This window comes from Neophocaena asiaeorientalis, unplaced genomic scaffold (assembly GCF_003031525.2).
Source record: "Neophocaena asiaeorientalis asiaeorientalis breed wild unplaced genomic scaffold, Neophocaena_asiaeorientalis_V1.1 scaffold975, whole genome shotgun sequence".
In the NCBI taxonomy this organism is placed as follows: Eukaryota; Metazoa; Chordata; class Mammalia; order Artiodactyla; family Phocoenidae; genus Neophocaena; species Neophocaena asiaeorientalis.
The window spans coordinates 771724-785977 of NW_020173266.1; the positions used below are offsets into that span (position 1 = coordinate 771724).

General features: G+C 38.7%; 1 protein-coding gene across 1 annotated transcript in view; it reads left to right on the forward strand.

Moving 5' to 3' along the window:
• The window catches only part of CAMK2D (calcium/calmodulin dependent protein kinase II delta), a 275734-nt gene that overhangs the window by 217560 nt on the left and 43920 nt on the right, over window positions 1–14254 (forward strand). The window contains exon 8 of the mRNA XM_024745663.1: window positions 2279–2362. Within this exon, the coding sequence (XP_024601431.1) occupies window positions 2279–2362 (84 nt within the window). The remainder of the gene's footprint in view (window positions 1–2278; window positions 2363–14254) is intronic.

Here is a 14254-nt window from a genome sequence, read left to right on the forward strand (position 1 = left end):
TTTTTTTTTTTTTTTTGCGGTACGCGGGCCTCTCACTGTTGTGGCCTCTCCCGCCGCAGAGCACAGGCCCCGGACACGCAGGCCTGAAAGCCATGGCTCATGGGCCCAGCCGCTCCACGGCATGCGGGATCTTCCCGGACCGGGGCACGAACCCACGAACCCGCGTCCCCTGCATTGGCAGGCGGACTCCCCAACCAGTGCGCCACCAGGGAAGCCCTGTTGCATTTCTTACACAGTGATTTATTTCCCTATCTTTTCTACCTAGATGCAATATCATTAACATTTCCTGCTCCAGGCCAGGTATTCTACTGAGTTATTTAAGACATATATTAAAGTTTACCAACTCTAGATAGGAGGGTACAGATTGCATATAAAAGGGTAGTCAAAATTCAGAGTAAGAAAGAACCACTGAGAACTGTAGTTAGCTAAAGAGATCTCTAACATGGAAATAATTTAGAGCCACCTTCTGTTAGAGTAAAGGTAGAACAAAAAATTGAAGGTCCAAGGAAGAGAAAAAGTACAAGGAACAGAAAAAGTATCATCAAGGGTGAGCACAAGAAGTTTATCTTCAAGAGACCTTAAAGAGATTTTTAGGTTAAGTGCTCAGAAGTAGAAAGAAGTCATGTTGGGTGAATGAAGGGGAGACCCAGATGGTAAAGGAACTTAAAAGTGCCAGCTGGGACCTCGGTCTTTAATCTGGTCTTTGGCATTGGTGTCCCATTGGGTTCCCTGTGTGTCTCAATTTGGGAGGAGTCAGAGAGGGATGGTTGGAATGAGAGAGCAGGTATATGGCAGTGAGAAGCTCTGGGTAGCTCTTGAGAACTATTGTGCCTACCCTACCTTAGAAGAGCGGACTCCACGTCTCTCCTTCAGGTACTCCTTGAACTTCACTCAGGGGAACCACCACTGTTGCTCAGTAGTTCTTCCTACTTCACAACTACTGAGCAAACGTTTCTATCAAATAAAGTTTGAGGTAGAGGTGGATCCGCTGTGGTCCGTGTAGAGCTTAAACTACAACCTACAGGTCTTTTCTTGAAGTCCCTTCTCATTGTCTACCCCGCCCTCCTCTAAACCAAACAAGGAAAGGAAAAGTAATGAAAATGGGGGAAAAAGTGATATCCAAAATCCATTGCCTCATTTTCTAATGTAATTTTGTTCAAAGAAGTAACCAGCTGTTATACATATGCTTGTTTTTAAGTACAAATTTGTCATGGAGATGGGGGAAAAGCTCCTTTCTTGGACACTTTGCATCACAGTAAATATATAAGGTGCTTCACCAGAGATTTGTAGTCAGAGGAACTCCGGATTACATATCATTTTAAAGAACAGTTTCGAGTTTTCGTGTGCCTTTAAAGAAAACTTCCAAATAGGAATAGTTATTTTTGGTATTTTTTAAGGTATATATTTTTATTTGAAAACCATTATTTTTGGAAATAAGAAATACTTTAAATTCTAGCTATAAATTGTCATTTAAGTGTACCTTATTGGACATACTGATTTATACGATAGGAAACTTTCTTTGGCCATCCAGTTTCTCATACCGCATCCCTTAAGTCTAGCTGATACTTTTTCAACAGTGATTCATCTGAATATTCCTGAGTCTTCCCTTTAGTTGCCAGTTATAAGTACACACTGATTATTTATTAGTACAGAGTGAGCACTTTGATGTATTTTGGACTCATTCCTTCTCCTAGTGAGTTCTTCAGTTACTCTCAGTGCCATCCCCCACCCTGTACAGACCACCTCACTTCCAAAAATATTTACTGAAAATTTGCTTTAAGTTTGTCCTCTGGATCCACGTTTTGGGTCCTTCTCTTTTATTCGTGAATACCTCTCATAATAAAGTTATGTAGGTACCATGAGAAGTATCATCTTTGGCAAGGTTGTAACCCTATCTTCAATATTCTCCTAATTTCTTTCCAGGTGTAGGGGAGGATGTTCTGATTCTTTTCACAGGTTTAGTTTTAACTCACACAAAACAAGAATCAGAACTGCTGACCAAATGGCCTGAGGTACACACACTGTGCGGCACAATAGATGGGCTTTCATATCTGCAGAAACGTGTTTTTTCTGATAAGCTACAAAGCAGGGCAGGTTAGTGTTGATACTGCTATGGAGAGAAACTCGTCCAACATTATTTTAGTTCTCTGAGAGCCTTGTTTTATCTTGACAAACAGATCAACAGATAAAGAAGCCCAAAGAAGTTTCCTCCTTAGTTTGCCATTTCATATTGGTTTTGTCAAGTTGGTTTTAATTCATTAACATCTGTTTTCCCTAGGTTTTGCTGGCACACCTGGATATCTTTCTCCAGAAGTTTTACGCAAAGATCCTTATGGAAAGCCAGTGGATATGTGGGCGTGTGGTAAGGAATCATTTTCATGCCGATTTTGCAGTACACCAGGATTGTTATAATTAAAAATAGTATCTGTTAAATTTGAGGTTGATGCTCTCTAGCAATCGGTTTAGAGTTATCCTTCTCCAACTTTAGTCTACAACACAGTCACGTGGAGAGCCGGTTAAAAGCAGGTTGCTGTTTCTGATTCAGGAGGTCTGGGGCAGGAGCATTTGCATTTTTAACAAGTTCCCAGGTGATGTTAAAGCTCATGGTCCGGGAGGCACTTTGAGATCAGGGCCGTAGAGAATCCCCCTCAGAGGTCATGGGGTTTCTACTCCCATCCTGTCACCTCCACCAGGAAGCCCTTAGCACAGATGTCATGTCTGTACCACAAGATGCTCAACAGGGATTAAGAGGGAAAGAGTGGATCTTGGAATGTAATTGACTGTTCCGTGGGGACTGAGCTCCGAGTTACGCCTTTAACAACCAACTCTAATCAAAAAGTAGCCTATGCACGCTCAAAGGTATAGAATGGGGAGGATTTCCACCACAGTTTTTACAGCAGAATTTCTTCATGTCAACAGATACGTCAAATAGGTGAGAGACTGAAATAAAAGGGATACTTCAGGGTGTTCTGAAAATGTTTTTGCTGGAGTTATTGGCAAGAGCTGACCCTCTAGGTTCCTGACACTACATCATTAGCACAACAGCTTGGTGCTTGATCTCACTGTGTGCATCTTGGGCTCTTAGAGTTACCTCCATGCCTAGGAAGGCAGATGTGAGAAGAGCACAGTGTTTGGAGTCTCAATGTCTGGGTTCAAGTCTTTGCTTTGCACCTGCTAACCCCATCTCCTTAATATCTCTGAGTTGGCTTCTTTACCTGTAAAACAGAAATATTTTACCATCATAGAATTATATGAGGGTCAAATAGGGTGTGCATTAAATGAAGACGTTTCAGAGTTTGTAAAGCAATTTAAAATGGAAACAGTTATTATTCTAAACAGTTGGAATTGTAGCCTAATTAAAGGGTAGGGTCTTAGGTGTGCCCCAAGCTCTGTCTTCCTCTTGCCTCCCTGAGAATATTTCCTAAGCAAGAACTCTAAAATCCTTTGGGTTAGAGCATTGCCACAAAATGTTATTGTTCAGATGTAAAGGTTAATGGCAGATAACTCAAATATTTCCCTTGCAATAAATCAGCCCCATCACAGATCCGTTTCTGCTGATGAATTTTCAGAGGAGCAGAGTACCCTGAGAGACAGGCAGACGCAGATGGGTCTTATGGAGGATGTGTTAGGGGGTGGGGGGTTGGATGCGGCTAGAGTGCGGCCCTCAGACCAGGTACTGCGAGAGGCTGTGGTGTAGACGGGTCAGAACCAGGGCAAGTCTCAGTACCCTAGCTTCCACTTATAAAAGCGGAGATAATAATAGCACTTACCTCCTAGAACTTCCGAGAGGATTTTTTAAAATAAGTACGTGTGAGTTATTATTATTAGGAAGTGTTTCTTTATAAATGAAGTTTCTAGATAACTGATCTGTAGCCTTATAAGAGAGGGACTGAACACATTTAAACAGATGATTCAGCATTGTGGTTCTGATCGTCGACCGAACGTGATGATGCCCTCACCTGAGTACTAAATTCTCTCTCTGCTTTCCTTGTTCACTTTAAAATTTTTTTCCTGCACGCCTTTTACGTTGCAAAAGATGTTATTATGGACCACCTTCCAGCTCCTGAATCATATCTCATTCATTTAAATAACTTAAATAAATCATTTATTTAGTTCTTGCATTTGAAAACACTTTTTACAATGTATCAATGTTATTGGCCTTGAAGAATATCAGATCATTAAGAAAGAAAACAAAGAAACCCTGATATTTTGTACTAGAGATTCTTGGTCGTGGAGCAGAATCAGTGCTGAAACTTATAGACATAGAACTGTCCATCCCCTACATGGGCCCTCTGCTTTAGTGGCTCTGAGCTCAGTGTGGGCGGCTGCATTTTTAACAACTATGACATATCATCAGGGTTTAGACTCACTAAACACACTGTGCTCGATTTTAATATTACTTTGGTAAATTTGGGTACACTTGTTTTTGGATTTTCTGTGTGAGTGCATTTCCACAATACATTTTGTATAGCTAACCTTTTAAAATAATGGTGTATCTTGTCATAATGGGATTTCACTTCTGTGAAATGTGAGGTAACTTCTAGGGTTGAAGCTCTAACTTGCTTGGCTGGAAGAGGGAAAAAAGATAGACGAAGAGTTGTTTCCCCCCTCGTTGTCTGAGCTATATCAGATTCTTGAAAAATGTAAATAAATATTAGATAGATACTGCATGTACACATACAAACATAAGTGTTCCCATGTTTGTATACACACACACACACACCCCTCATGAATGCCTCTAGAAACTTAGAGCCACAGGGCAGCTCACAGATTTCAGCCCGTTTTGCCATAAGCAGAGCCACCTTCCATTTTCCTCAATCCTATCCTTACCTTTCTTTTTTTTTTTTTTAACATCTTTATTGGAGTATAATTGCTTTCCTATGTTGTGTTAGTTACTGCTGTATAACAAAGTGAATCAGCTATACGTAGACATATATCCCCATGTCCCCACCCTCCCTATCCCACCCCTCTAGGTGGTCAGAAAGCACCAAGCTGATCTCCCTGTGCCATGCCACTGCTTCCCACTAGCTATCTATTTTGCATTTGGTAGTGTATATATGTCAGTGCTACTCTCTCACTTCGTCACAGCTTACTCTTCCCCCTCCCTGTGTTCTCAAGTCCATTCTCTATGTCTGCGTCTTTATTCTTGTTCTGTCCCTAGGTTCATCAGAACCATGTTTTGTTTTTGCTTTTTTTAGATTCCATATATATGTGTTAGCAGACGGTATTTGTTTTTCTCTTTCTGACTTACTTCACTCTGTGTGACAGACTCTAGGTCCATCCACCTCACTACAAATAACTCAATTTCGTTTCTTTTTATGACTGAGTAATATTCCATTGTATATATGTGCCACATCTTCTTTATCCATTCATCTGTCGAGGGACACTTAGGTTGCTACCATGTCCTGGCTATTGTAAATAGTGTTGCAATGAACATTGGGGTGCATGTGTCTTTTTGAATTATGCTTTTCTCCGGGTATATGCCCAGTGATGGGATTGCTGGGTCATATGGTAGTTCTGTTTTTAGTTTTTTAAGGAACCTCCATACTGTTCTCCATAATGGCTGCATCAATTTATATTCCCATCAACAGTGCAAGAGGGTTCCCTTTTCTCCACACCCTCTCCAGCATTTATTGTTTGTAGACTTTTTGATGATGGCCATTCTGACCAGTGTGAAGTGCTACCTCATTGTAGTTTTGATTTGCATTTCTCTAATGATTAGTGATGTTGAGCATTCTTTCATGTGTTTGTTGGCAATCTGTATATCTTCTTTAGAGAAATGTCTATTTAGGTCTTCTGCCCATTTTTGGATTGGGTTGTTTGTTTTTTTGATATTGAGCTGCATGAGCTTCTTGTATATTTAGGAGGTTAATCACTTGTCCGTTGCTTCGTTTGCGAATATTTTCTCCCATTCTAAGGGTTGTCTTTTCGTCTTGTTTATGGTTTCCTTTGCTGTGCAGAAGCTTTTAAGTTTCATTAGGTCCCATTTGTTTATTTTTGTTTTTATTTCCATTTCTCTCGGAGGTGGGTCAAAAAGGATCTTGCTGTGATTTATGTCATACAGTGTTCTGCCTATGTTTTCCTCTAAGAGTTTTATAGTGTCTGGCCTTACATTTAGGTCTTTTATCCACTTTGAGTTTATTTTTGTGTATGGTGTTAGGAAGTGTTCTAATTTCATTCTTTTACACGTAGCTGTCCAGTTTTCCCAGCATCACTTATTGAAGAGGCTGTCCTCTTCATTGTATATTCTTGCCTCCTTTATCAAAGATACAGTGACCATATGTGCATGGGTTTATCTCTGTGCTTTCTATCCTGTTCCATTGATCTTTCTGTTTTTGTGCCAGTACCATAGTGCCTTGATTACTGTAGCTTTGTAGTATAGTCTGAAGTCAGGGAGCCTGATTCCTTCAGCACTATTTTTCTTTCTCAAGATTGCTTTGGCTATTCAGTGTCTTTTGTGTTTCCATACAAATTGTGAAATTTTTCATTCTATCTCTGTGAAACATGCCATTGGTACTTTGATAGGGATTGCATTGAATCTGTAGATTGCTTTGGGTAGTAGAGTCATTTTCACAATGTTGATTCTTCCAATCCAAGAACAACACGGTATATCTCTCCATCTGTTTGTATCATCTTTAATTTCTTTCATCAGTGTCTTATACTTTTCTGTATACAGGTCTTTTGTCTCCTTAGGTAGGTAGGTTTATTCCTAGGTGTTTTATTCTTTTTGTTGCAGTGGTAAATGGGAGTCTTTCCTTAATTTCTCTTTCAGATTTTTCAACATTAGTGTATAGGAATGCAAGAGATTTCTGTGCATTAATTTTGTATCTTGCTACTTTACCAAATTCATTGATTAGCTCTAGTAGTTTTCTGGTAGCATCTTAGGATTCTCTATGTATAATATCATGTCATCTGCAAGCAGTGACAGCTTTACGTCTTCTTTTCCAATTTGGATTCATTTTATTTCTTTTTCTTCTCTGATTGCTGTGGCTAAAACTTCCAAAGCTATGTTGAATAATAGTGGTGAGAGTGGGCATTCTTGTCTTGTTCCTGATTTTAGAGGAAATGGTTTCAGTTTGTCACCATTGAGAATGATGTTGGCTGTGGGTTTGTCATGTATGGCATTTATTATGTTGAGGTAAGTTCCCTCTATGCCTACTTTCTGGAGAGTTTTTATCATAATTGGGTGTTGAATTTTGTCAGAAGCTTTTACTGCATCTATTGAGATTATCATATGATCTTTATCCTTCAATTTGTTAATATGGTGTATCACATTGATAGATTTGCATATATTGAAGAATCCTTGCATGCCTGGAATAAACCCAGCTTGATCATGGTGTATGATCCTTTTAATGTGCTGTTGGATTCTGTTTGCTAGTATTTTGTTGAGGATTTTTGCATCTATGTTCAATTTGGTGATATTGGCCTGTAGTTTTCTTTCTTTGTGACATCTTTGTCTGGTTTTGGTATCAGGGTGATGGTGGCCTTGCAGAATGAGTTGGGGAGTGTTCCTTCCTCTGCTATATTTTGGAAGAGTTTGAGAAGGATAGGTGTTAGCTCTTCTCTGAGTGTTTGATAGAGTTTGTCTGTGAAGCGATCTGGTCCTGGGCTTTTCTTTGTTGGAAGATTTTTAATCACAGTCTCAATTTCAGTGCTTGTGATTGGTCTGTTTATATTTTCTATTTCTTCCTGGTTCAGTTTTGGATATTTGTGCTTTTCTAAGAAATTGTACATTTCTTGCAGGTTGTCCATTTAATTGGCTTGTAGTAATCTCTCATGATCCTTTGTATTTCTGCAGTATCAGTTGTTACTTCTCCTTTTTCATTTCTAATTCTATTGATTTGAGTCTTCTCCCTTTTTTTCTTGATGAGCCTGGCTAATGGTTTATCAATTTTGTTTATCTTCTCAAAGAACCAGCTTTTAGTTTTACTGATCTTTGCTATCATTTCCTTCATTTCTTTTTCATTTATTTCTGATCTGATCTTTATGATTTCTTTCCTTCTGCTAACTTTGGAGATTTTTTGTTCTTTCCTTAATTGCTTTAGGTGTAAGGTTAGGTTGTTTATTTGAGGTGTTTTTGTTTCTTGAGGTAGGATTGTATTGCTATAAACTTCCCTCTTAGAACTGCTTTTGCTGCATCCTATAGGTTTTGGGTCATTGTCATTTGTTTTTAGGTATTTTTTGATTTCTTACCTTTTCTTTTTACGTGTGTTTTTTACAGGCAGCCAAATCCCTTTGTGACAAGCCATGCCCTATTTAAAGCATATATTTGCCACCAGCTCCCATTTTCTTTAGAGGTAGTAGCATCTTTTAATTGCATGCCTAGAATGCCTTGGGGTCATGCACCTAACCACAGCAATGTCTTAGATATTCTAATATTACATATTTGTGGCAAATAACCCCCCACTGCCCACTGCCAGGAACATCATAATGGATTCTTCTGCTTTTTGTTACATTTCTGAATCTCTGCTGTGGGTTTAGAATATTGTTTTACCATTTTATTATACGTCTTGATAGTTAAATTAAATTCACTTATAAGATGGTGCACCTTTCCTCATCCCCATCCCCATAATAACCACCAAAGTAACATACGCATTATTTTACTGCTTTTAGGTAATGGCATATCTTGAGAGCAGTTCTTTTTCAACCATCCATCAGCACTAGCTCTTGCCAGTTGAATAACTACTTCTTTGCAAGGCTAGACATTGGGTAGTGTGGTAAGAAATTACATAACCCAGATAATAAAAGAAATGCAGAATAAGCCATTTGGCAAAATGGCAGGTAATCTATGTGAATTAATCTATGAGCACTCACTAAGGCTGTCTTTGGGCAGTTGACACAGAACAGAGTGAAGCACAGCACTGGTATAATGGCTCAAAGAAGTCTGTGCATTATTTTTATTAGAAACATGCAGTAGTCTGTACACAGGGAATTTCCAATACTCGCCACCATTACCTTGCTTTTGTGATCTCACACGGAATATAATCTGACCTGTACCTGGGCTTTGAAAGCTACTAGTCCATTACTGGAAAGTAAATGATAGAAATTAGTGAAGCAAGAACATAGCCTTGTGTTCTGCCATTTACAACAGTAAATTGATTTTGATAGTTTTCTTGCATATATAGCTAGTTTCATAATTCCCTGATGGGATGAGCAAATGTTTATAGATGTCACTGAATCACTGGTTTTTAACCGAACTTCCTTCTACATCTTGGCTTTAAAAAATAATAAATGTAAGTCTATAAACATAGCGCACACCCCTTATCTTGCTACTTCTCTACCTGAATTAGTTATCAGAACAATTGTGAGTGATAATATAGTGGCTGTCACAGAATGTACAGTAACTTTTGACAAATCTTTGAAATATTATGGAATGTATTTCTTTTTTCTTTCTTGGCCAATTTAGGTCCAGCAATTGTGTGATTTCTGAGCCTTAACCTTTTCATATTTCAGCTGGAATAAGTCAGCATCAAGAGCTTTTTGAGAAAGTATTGACCGTTTTGAAATCACAAGCCCACTGGACAATTTGTTGCTCTTACCAGCCAGTTCTGCAGCGCTTACACTGGACCATTCCTGGTGTGCCTCACATTTAGAAGGCAGTCTGCCCTCATCCCTTATGACCTACCTCTTCATCAGTCTTCAACCCATGAAGCTTTACTCCCAGTCCCAGTCTCTACCAATATCCTCTTATTCTGAACTTACACACTTTCAGACATTTCTCTAGATACAGTATTTATGGTTTCCCTGACTTGATGTTTCTCAAACTGTGGATCACAGATTACATGCTTCAAAGTGACCTACCTGAGTGCTTATCAAAAATACAACTTTTCTGGGACCCACCCACAAGCCATTGAATAAGATTCTCTGTGATGAAGTTCAGGAATTTGCATTTTCACAAGTTTGCCAGGTGATTTTGGTGTACACCAGCATGGGCAGCATAACTCAGCTAGTTGCAAGTTCCTTTAGGGCAGCAAACCTCAGGATTCTTACACTGTAGAGCAGAAGTTGCTAACAGGCGTTCTACAGATATCTTGGCCAGACAGTTGGACCTTTTATTTTGGAGGGTGTTAACATTTATCTTTATAATTTATTATCAGAAGATTTTTTCTGGAAACCATCAGTTTCTGGCTTCTCTAAAGTAATTGAAAGAGCTAATAACAAGATGCTTTTGTTGTTATATGGCCGCTGTACCTGTCAGACAGACGGACCCATGCTCTCCCCTGGTTCCTGCCTACCTCATGCCCAGCAGGCACCTGCACTCATCTCAGCCTGGTGCCAGAAAGCCTGTCGGTTTGCCACCCCTACCACATGGTGTAAATAGCTTTCATCATCGGAAAAATAATTTTCTAACTTGCTGGCCTTGATCTTTTAGATCTTTGTTCTACCCATCATTGGCTCTGTGGGTCTCAGAGTGTTAGTTGAACACTTTCCCGATTTGAATTGTGATTTATTTATTTATTAATTTTTTGCATAAGGGATAAAAAGGAGCCATACTTATCCCTCACTAGTTAATTTCCAAACTCCGCCTGCATTTTGCACGCAAGCTCATGCTATGCCCTTTGCTTTCTGAGAAGATGAAGTGGGTGCCTTCTTAGATCGCTCCATTAACTTCCCACTGACTTCTCAAGAGTTTCTCTTGAGCATTGCTTCTTCACCTCTTTTTTCATAAGAACAGCCTTTAGAATGTTTTAATCATTAATGTGATTATAGGTGTAATCATTTTTCTAACTCTAGCTTTTATTAAAATTCAGTTTTGAATGTTCTTGATAAGGTAGCCTTTCTACCTAATCAGTAATCAGTGCTTCTCAACTCCTATTCATCAGACATCTCTAGCATCTCCCAAGCACAAATATGTACATAAGATAATGAAAACTAGTGGTAGTTTCCATTTTTTTAAATGTTATATGAAGCAGACCGTGTCAAAACAGTTTTTTAAACTTTTCATGGAAAATGTTAGGGAAAATTCTCTGTACAAAGTAGAGAGAATAGTAGTATAATGACCTGATGGCTAATCTTCTTTCATCTTCACCACCCTGCTAATTCCTCCACCCCAAGATTATTTAAGTCAAGTCCAAGAATAGAAATATTTTTAAATGTCATGTAATAATTGCTTAAAATTATCAAATAGTAATTTTGCTATTTGCCCTCTTGTCTCATAATTTTGCTATCAGTTTGGTCTCTTAAGTCTCTCTTAATTTGTAAGTTCTGCTCCTGCCCCTCTTCTCACTCCTCTTTCCTCCTTTCTCAATTTATTTGTTGAAGAAGCGTGTAGTTCCCGCAGAGCACTCCTCAGGGTACCCAATCTTGGTCTCTGTATGCCATTTACCACTATAAGAAATCAGGATTCCTTATAGAAGTGGCTGATTCCAAGTCTGGATTAGGAAAAGTACAAGATTATCCAGGAGCATCTGGTGATAACCAGAAAGAAGGGAAACTATTAAAGGCCACAGAGTTTGTATTAACAGGACTCAGGAGCCAAACTGAAGAGTCTTCTACTGGTTAAAGATAGGATAACTAGAGGATAAATAAGCAAAATAACAGTAAGGGATTGAAGCATCAAATAAGTTTAAGTCCATGCATTCATAATAATGGTCTCAATGCATCAGAAATCCTAGCCTTTGGAGGATGCTGGGGAACCAAGGCATTATTTTGAAAACTGATTAATAAAGGAGGAAAAACTTAATTACCCTGTCTTTCCTCTATGAACTATATCTCTGGGTAACCAAACAGCTGATGAAGTAAGTTGTTCTTAGACTAAGGAAGGTGTAATAGAATTAGAATATCATTATTATTTTGTAACCCCTAACGAAATATCTAGGCAGTGATCATGAAGGGCTAACATCAGGAGAGACATCTGACATTTGGAGGTCATATCACCCCCTGGAGTGTTCTTGCAAAGAAAATGAAGACCCTTTGATTGGCTTTTAAAGATATTAGTGCTTTAGTTATAGACGTCTTAGTGCCATCTTTTTTTCTCTGACCTAGGAGAAAAAGGTAAAATGTTAGGATTATGAGGAAAATGTAAATCGGATTTTTATTAGTGAGGCAAGAACTCTCAAATAGACAACAAAAACTTTAATCAAGTTAAAGTGCATAGCTAAAGGAAAATGTGGCTGCAGGGAATATTTAAGGCAGAACCGAATTGAAACCTTCCTAGTGAAAGTCAAGGCCTCTCAATTAGACGACACAAACAATTTAAAACTTAAAATGACCATTCTTGTTAAAGTTCATAAATAAAGAAAAGGTGGCTGCAGGTGATGTTTAAGACATGACTTTGTCAAGGCTGCTTGTGGCTCAAACAATTAAGTCACTTAAACTCTCGGCTTCTGTTTCCTCATCTGTAAAATGGGAGCAATAATATCTACCTCATAGTATTGTATAGAGATTAAATGAGGTGATGCAGTAAAGCACAGGTAGGTGCTCAGCAAGCATTATCTACAATAAAATTTACTAATATTATCCTTATTAATATGCCACAACTCTCATCGTTGTTCTGTACTTTCAGAAAATAGAGCCACAATAAAGCACATAACCCAGAAATGCCTTGGAATCTAGTCTAATGTGCAAGGCAAAGTAAGCTTACAAAACAGTGTTTATTTAAATAGGCATTGACAGTTTCACATCAGTCTGCTCAATAATGTCTGTGTAGCTCTTTTCTTTAAATCTTCCAGCCTGAAAGTATTTTTAAATCTACTATATTTATGCTATTATTTTATTAAAAGTACATCTTTCATAGAAATCCCTCAGTCAAGCAATTAAATCACGAGCATTTACCTACATAGTGGCGGCTGATTCTTGGGGAATGAACTGTCTGTGAGCCTTCCCTTCCCAGAGAAGTACCATACCAAGTGTCTACAAGTAGATGTAATGCACAAGAGCAAAGCATCAGAAGCAGGCCAGGCCTAGGTCCAGAACGCTAAATGTCACAGTTGTGAGTCTGCTTTATAATTTTATAACAGTCTAACTCCAGATGTTTACTAGAAAAATGTCTAGTTAAAAATTACTATAAGAGAATGGACTTGAGGACACGGGGAAAGGGAAGGGTAAGCTGGGACGAAGTGAGAGAGTAGCATTGACATATACACTACCAAATGTAAAATAGATAGCTAGTGGGAAGCAGCTGCATTGCACGGGGAGATCAGCTCAGTGCTCTGTGACCACCTAGAGGGGTGGGATAGGGAGGGTGGGAGGGAGACGCAAGAGGGAGGGGATATGGGGATATACATGTACATATAGCCGGTTCACTCTGTTATACAGCAGCAACTAACACAACATTGTAAAGCAATTGTACTCCAATAAAGATGTTTTAAAAAATTTTTAAATTCAGCCTGTGTTATTAAGCTATGTTACTGAATAAAAATTACTCCATAATTTTTCACAAAGAAAAAAGAAATTGCTATAGACTCTTCCAGTTACAAAGCTGATTTTCTTCACCCCCTAAACCATAGCAGAGGGTTAAAACTACTTAGATGCATCCTCTTTTCTTCTTGCATCCTGGGAACATAAACACAGACACTCATCATCATCATTATCACTGTCATTAGATGCCTCTGTTACATCAGATAGTAAAAATATGAAAATAAATTTAAATGAATGCACGTTAAGTCTGTAATGTAGTGATGGAAAAAATATTTTTATGTTGTGAAGGTGAGGTACCAATATATTGTGATTTTCTGCATTGGCCTTTTTTTTTTTTTAAACTCCACTGTAGCGAAGTAACTTTCAATCTTGATTTTAAAGCCTTGTTGGGTTTTTATTTAAGAATGTTGCTTAAAATGCTTTATTCCAGTAGTGCTCGGCTTTTGAACTGAGTCTTCCTGAAGCAGGTTAGAAAAGTCTAGGGTGAATAAACCCTTGTTTAAAGCCATTTTAGCTGCAACAGTATTTATCATATACAGATGTCAAGTCTGATGGACAGGAGCAAGGCTAGGTGTCACTAACAGAATAAAGGTAAGGAAACGAAGAGGCCAGCTTTGGCAAAGGGAAAAAAAAGACTCAGGCACTCCAGGCAATGTATCACCTGTCTTAACCACCTCTCCCAGGCTTCCCCAGTTAAGGGGACTCGGCAAGAGAAACGAAAGCAGGAGACGTCAGAGTAATGGCACATCTTCCTCCAAGACAATGAGCTAGAAAAGAAAGTGAAGACCTTAAGCAGGGTAATAAAGTATTTCAAAAGTAGAGGAAGGGACATATGATGATAAAAAGGACAGTCCTGGGAGAAATTTAGACCTCAGATATGATTTCAAGGCAAGTT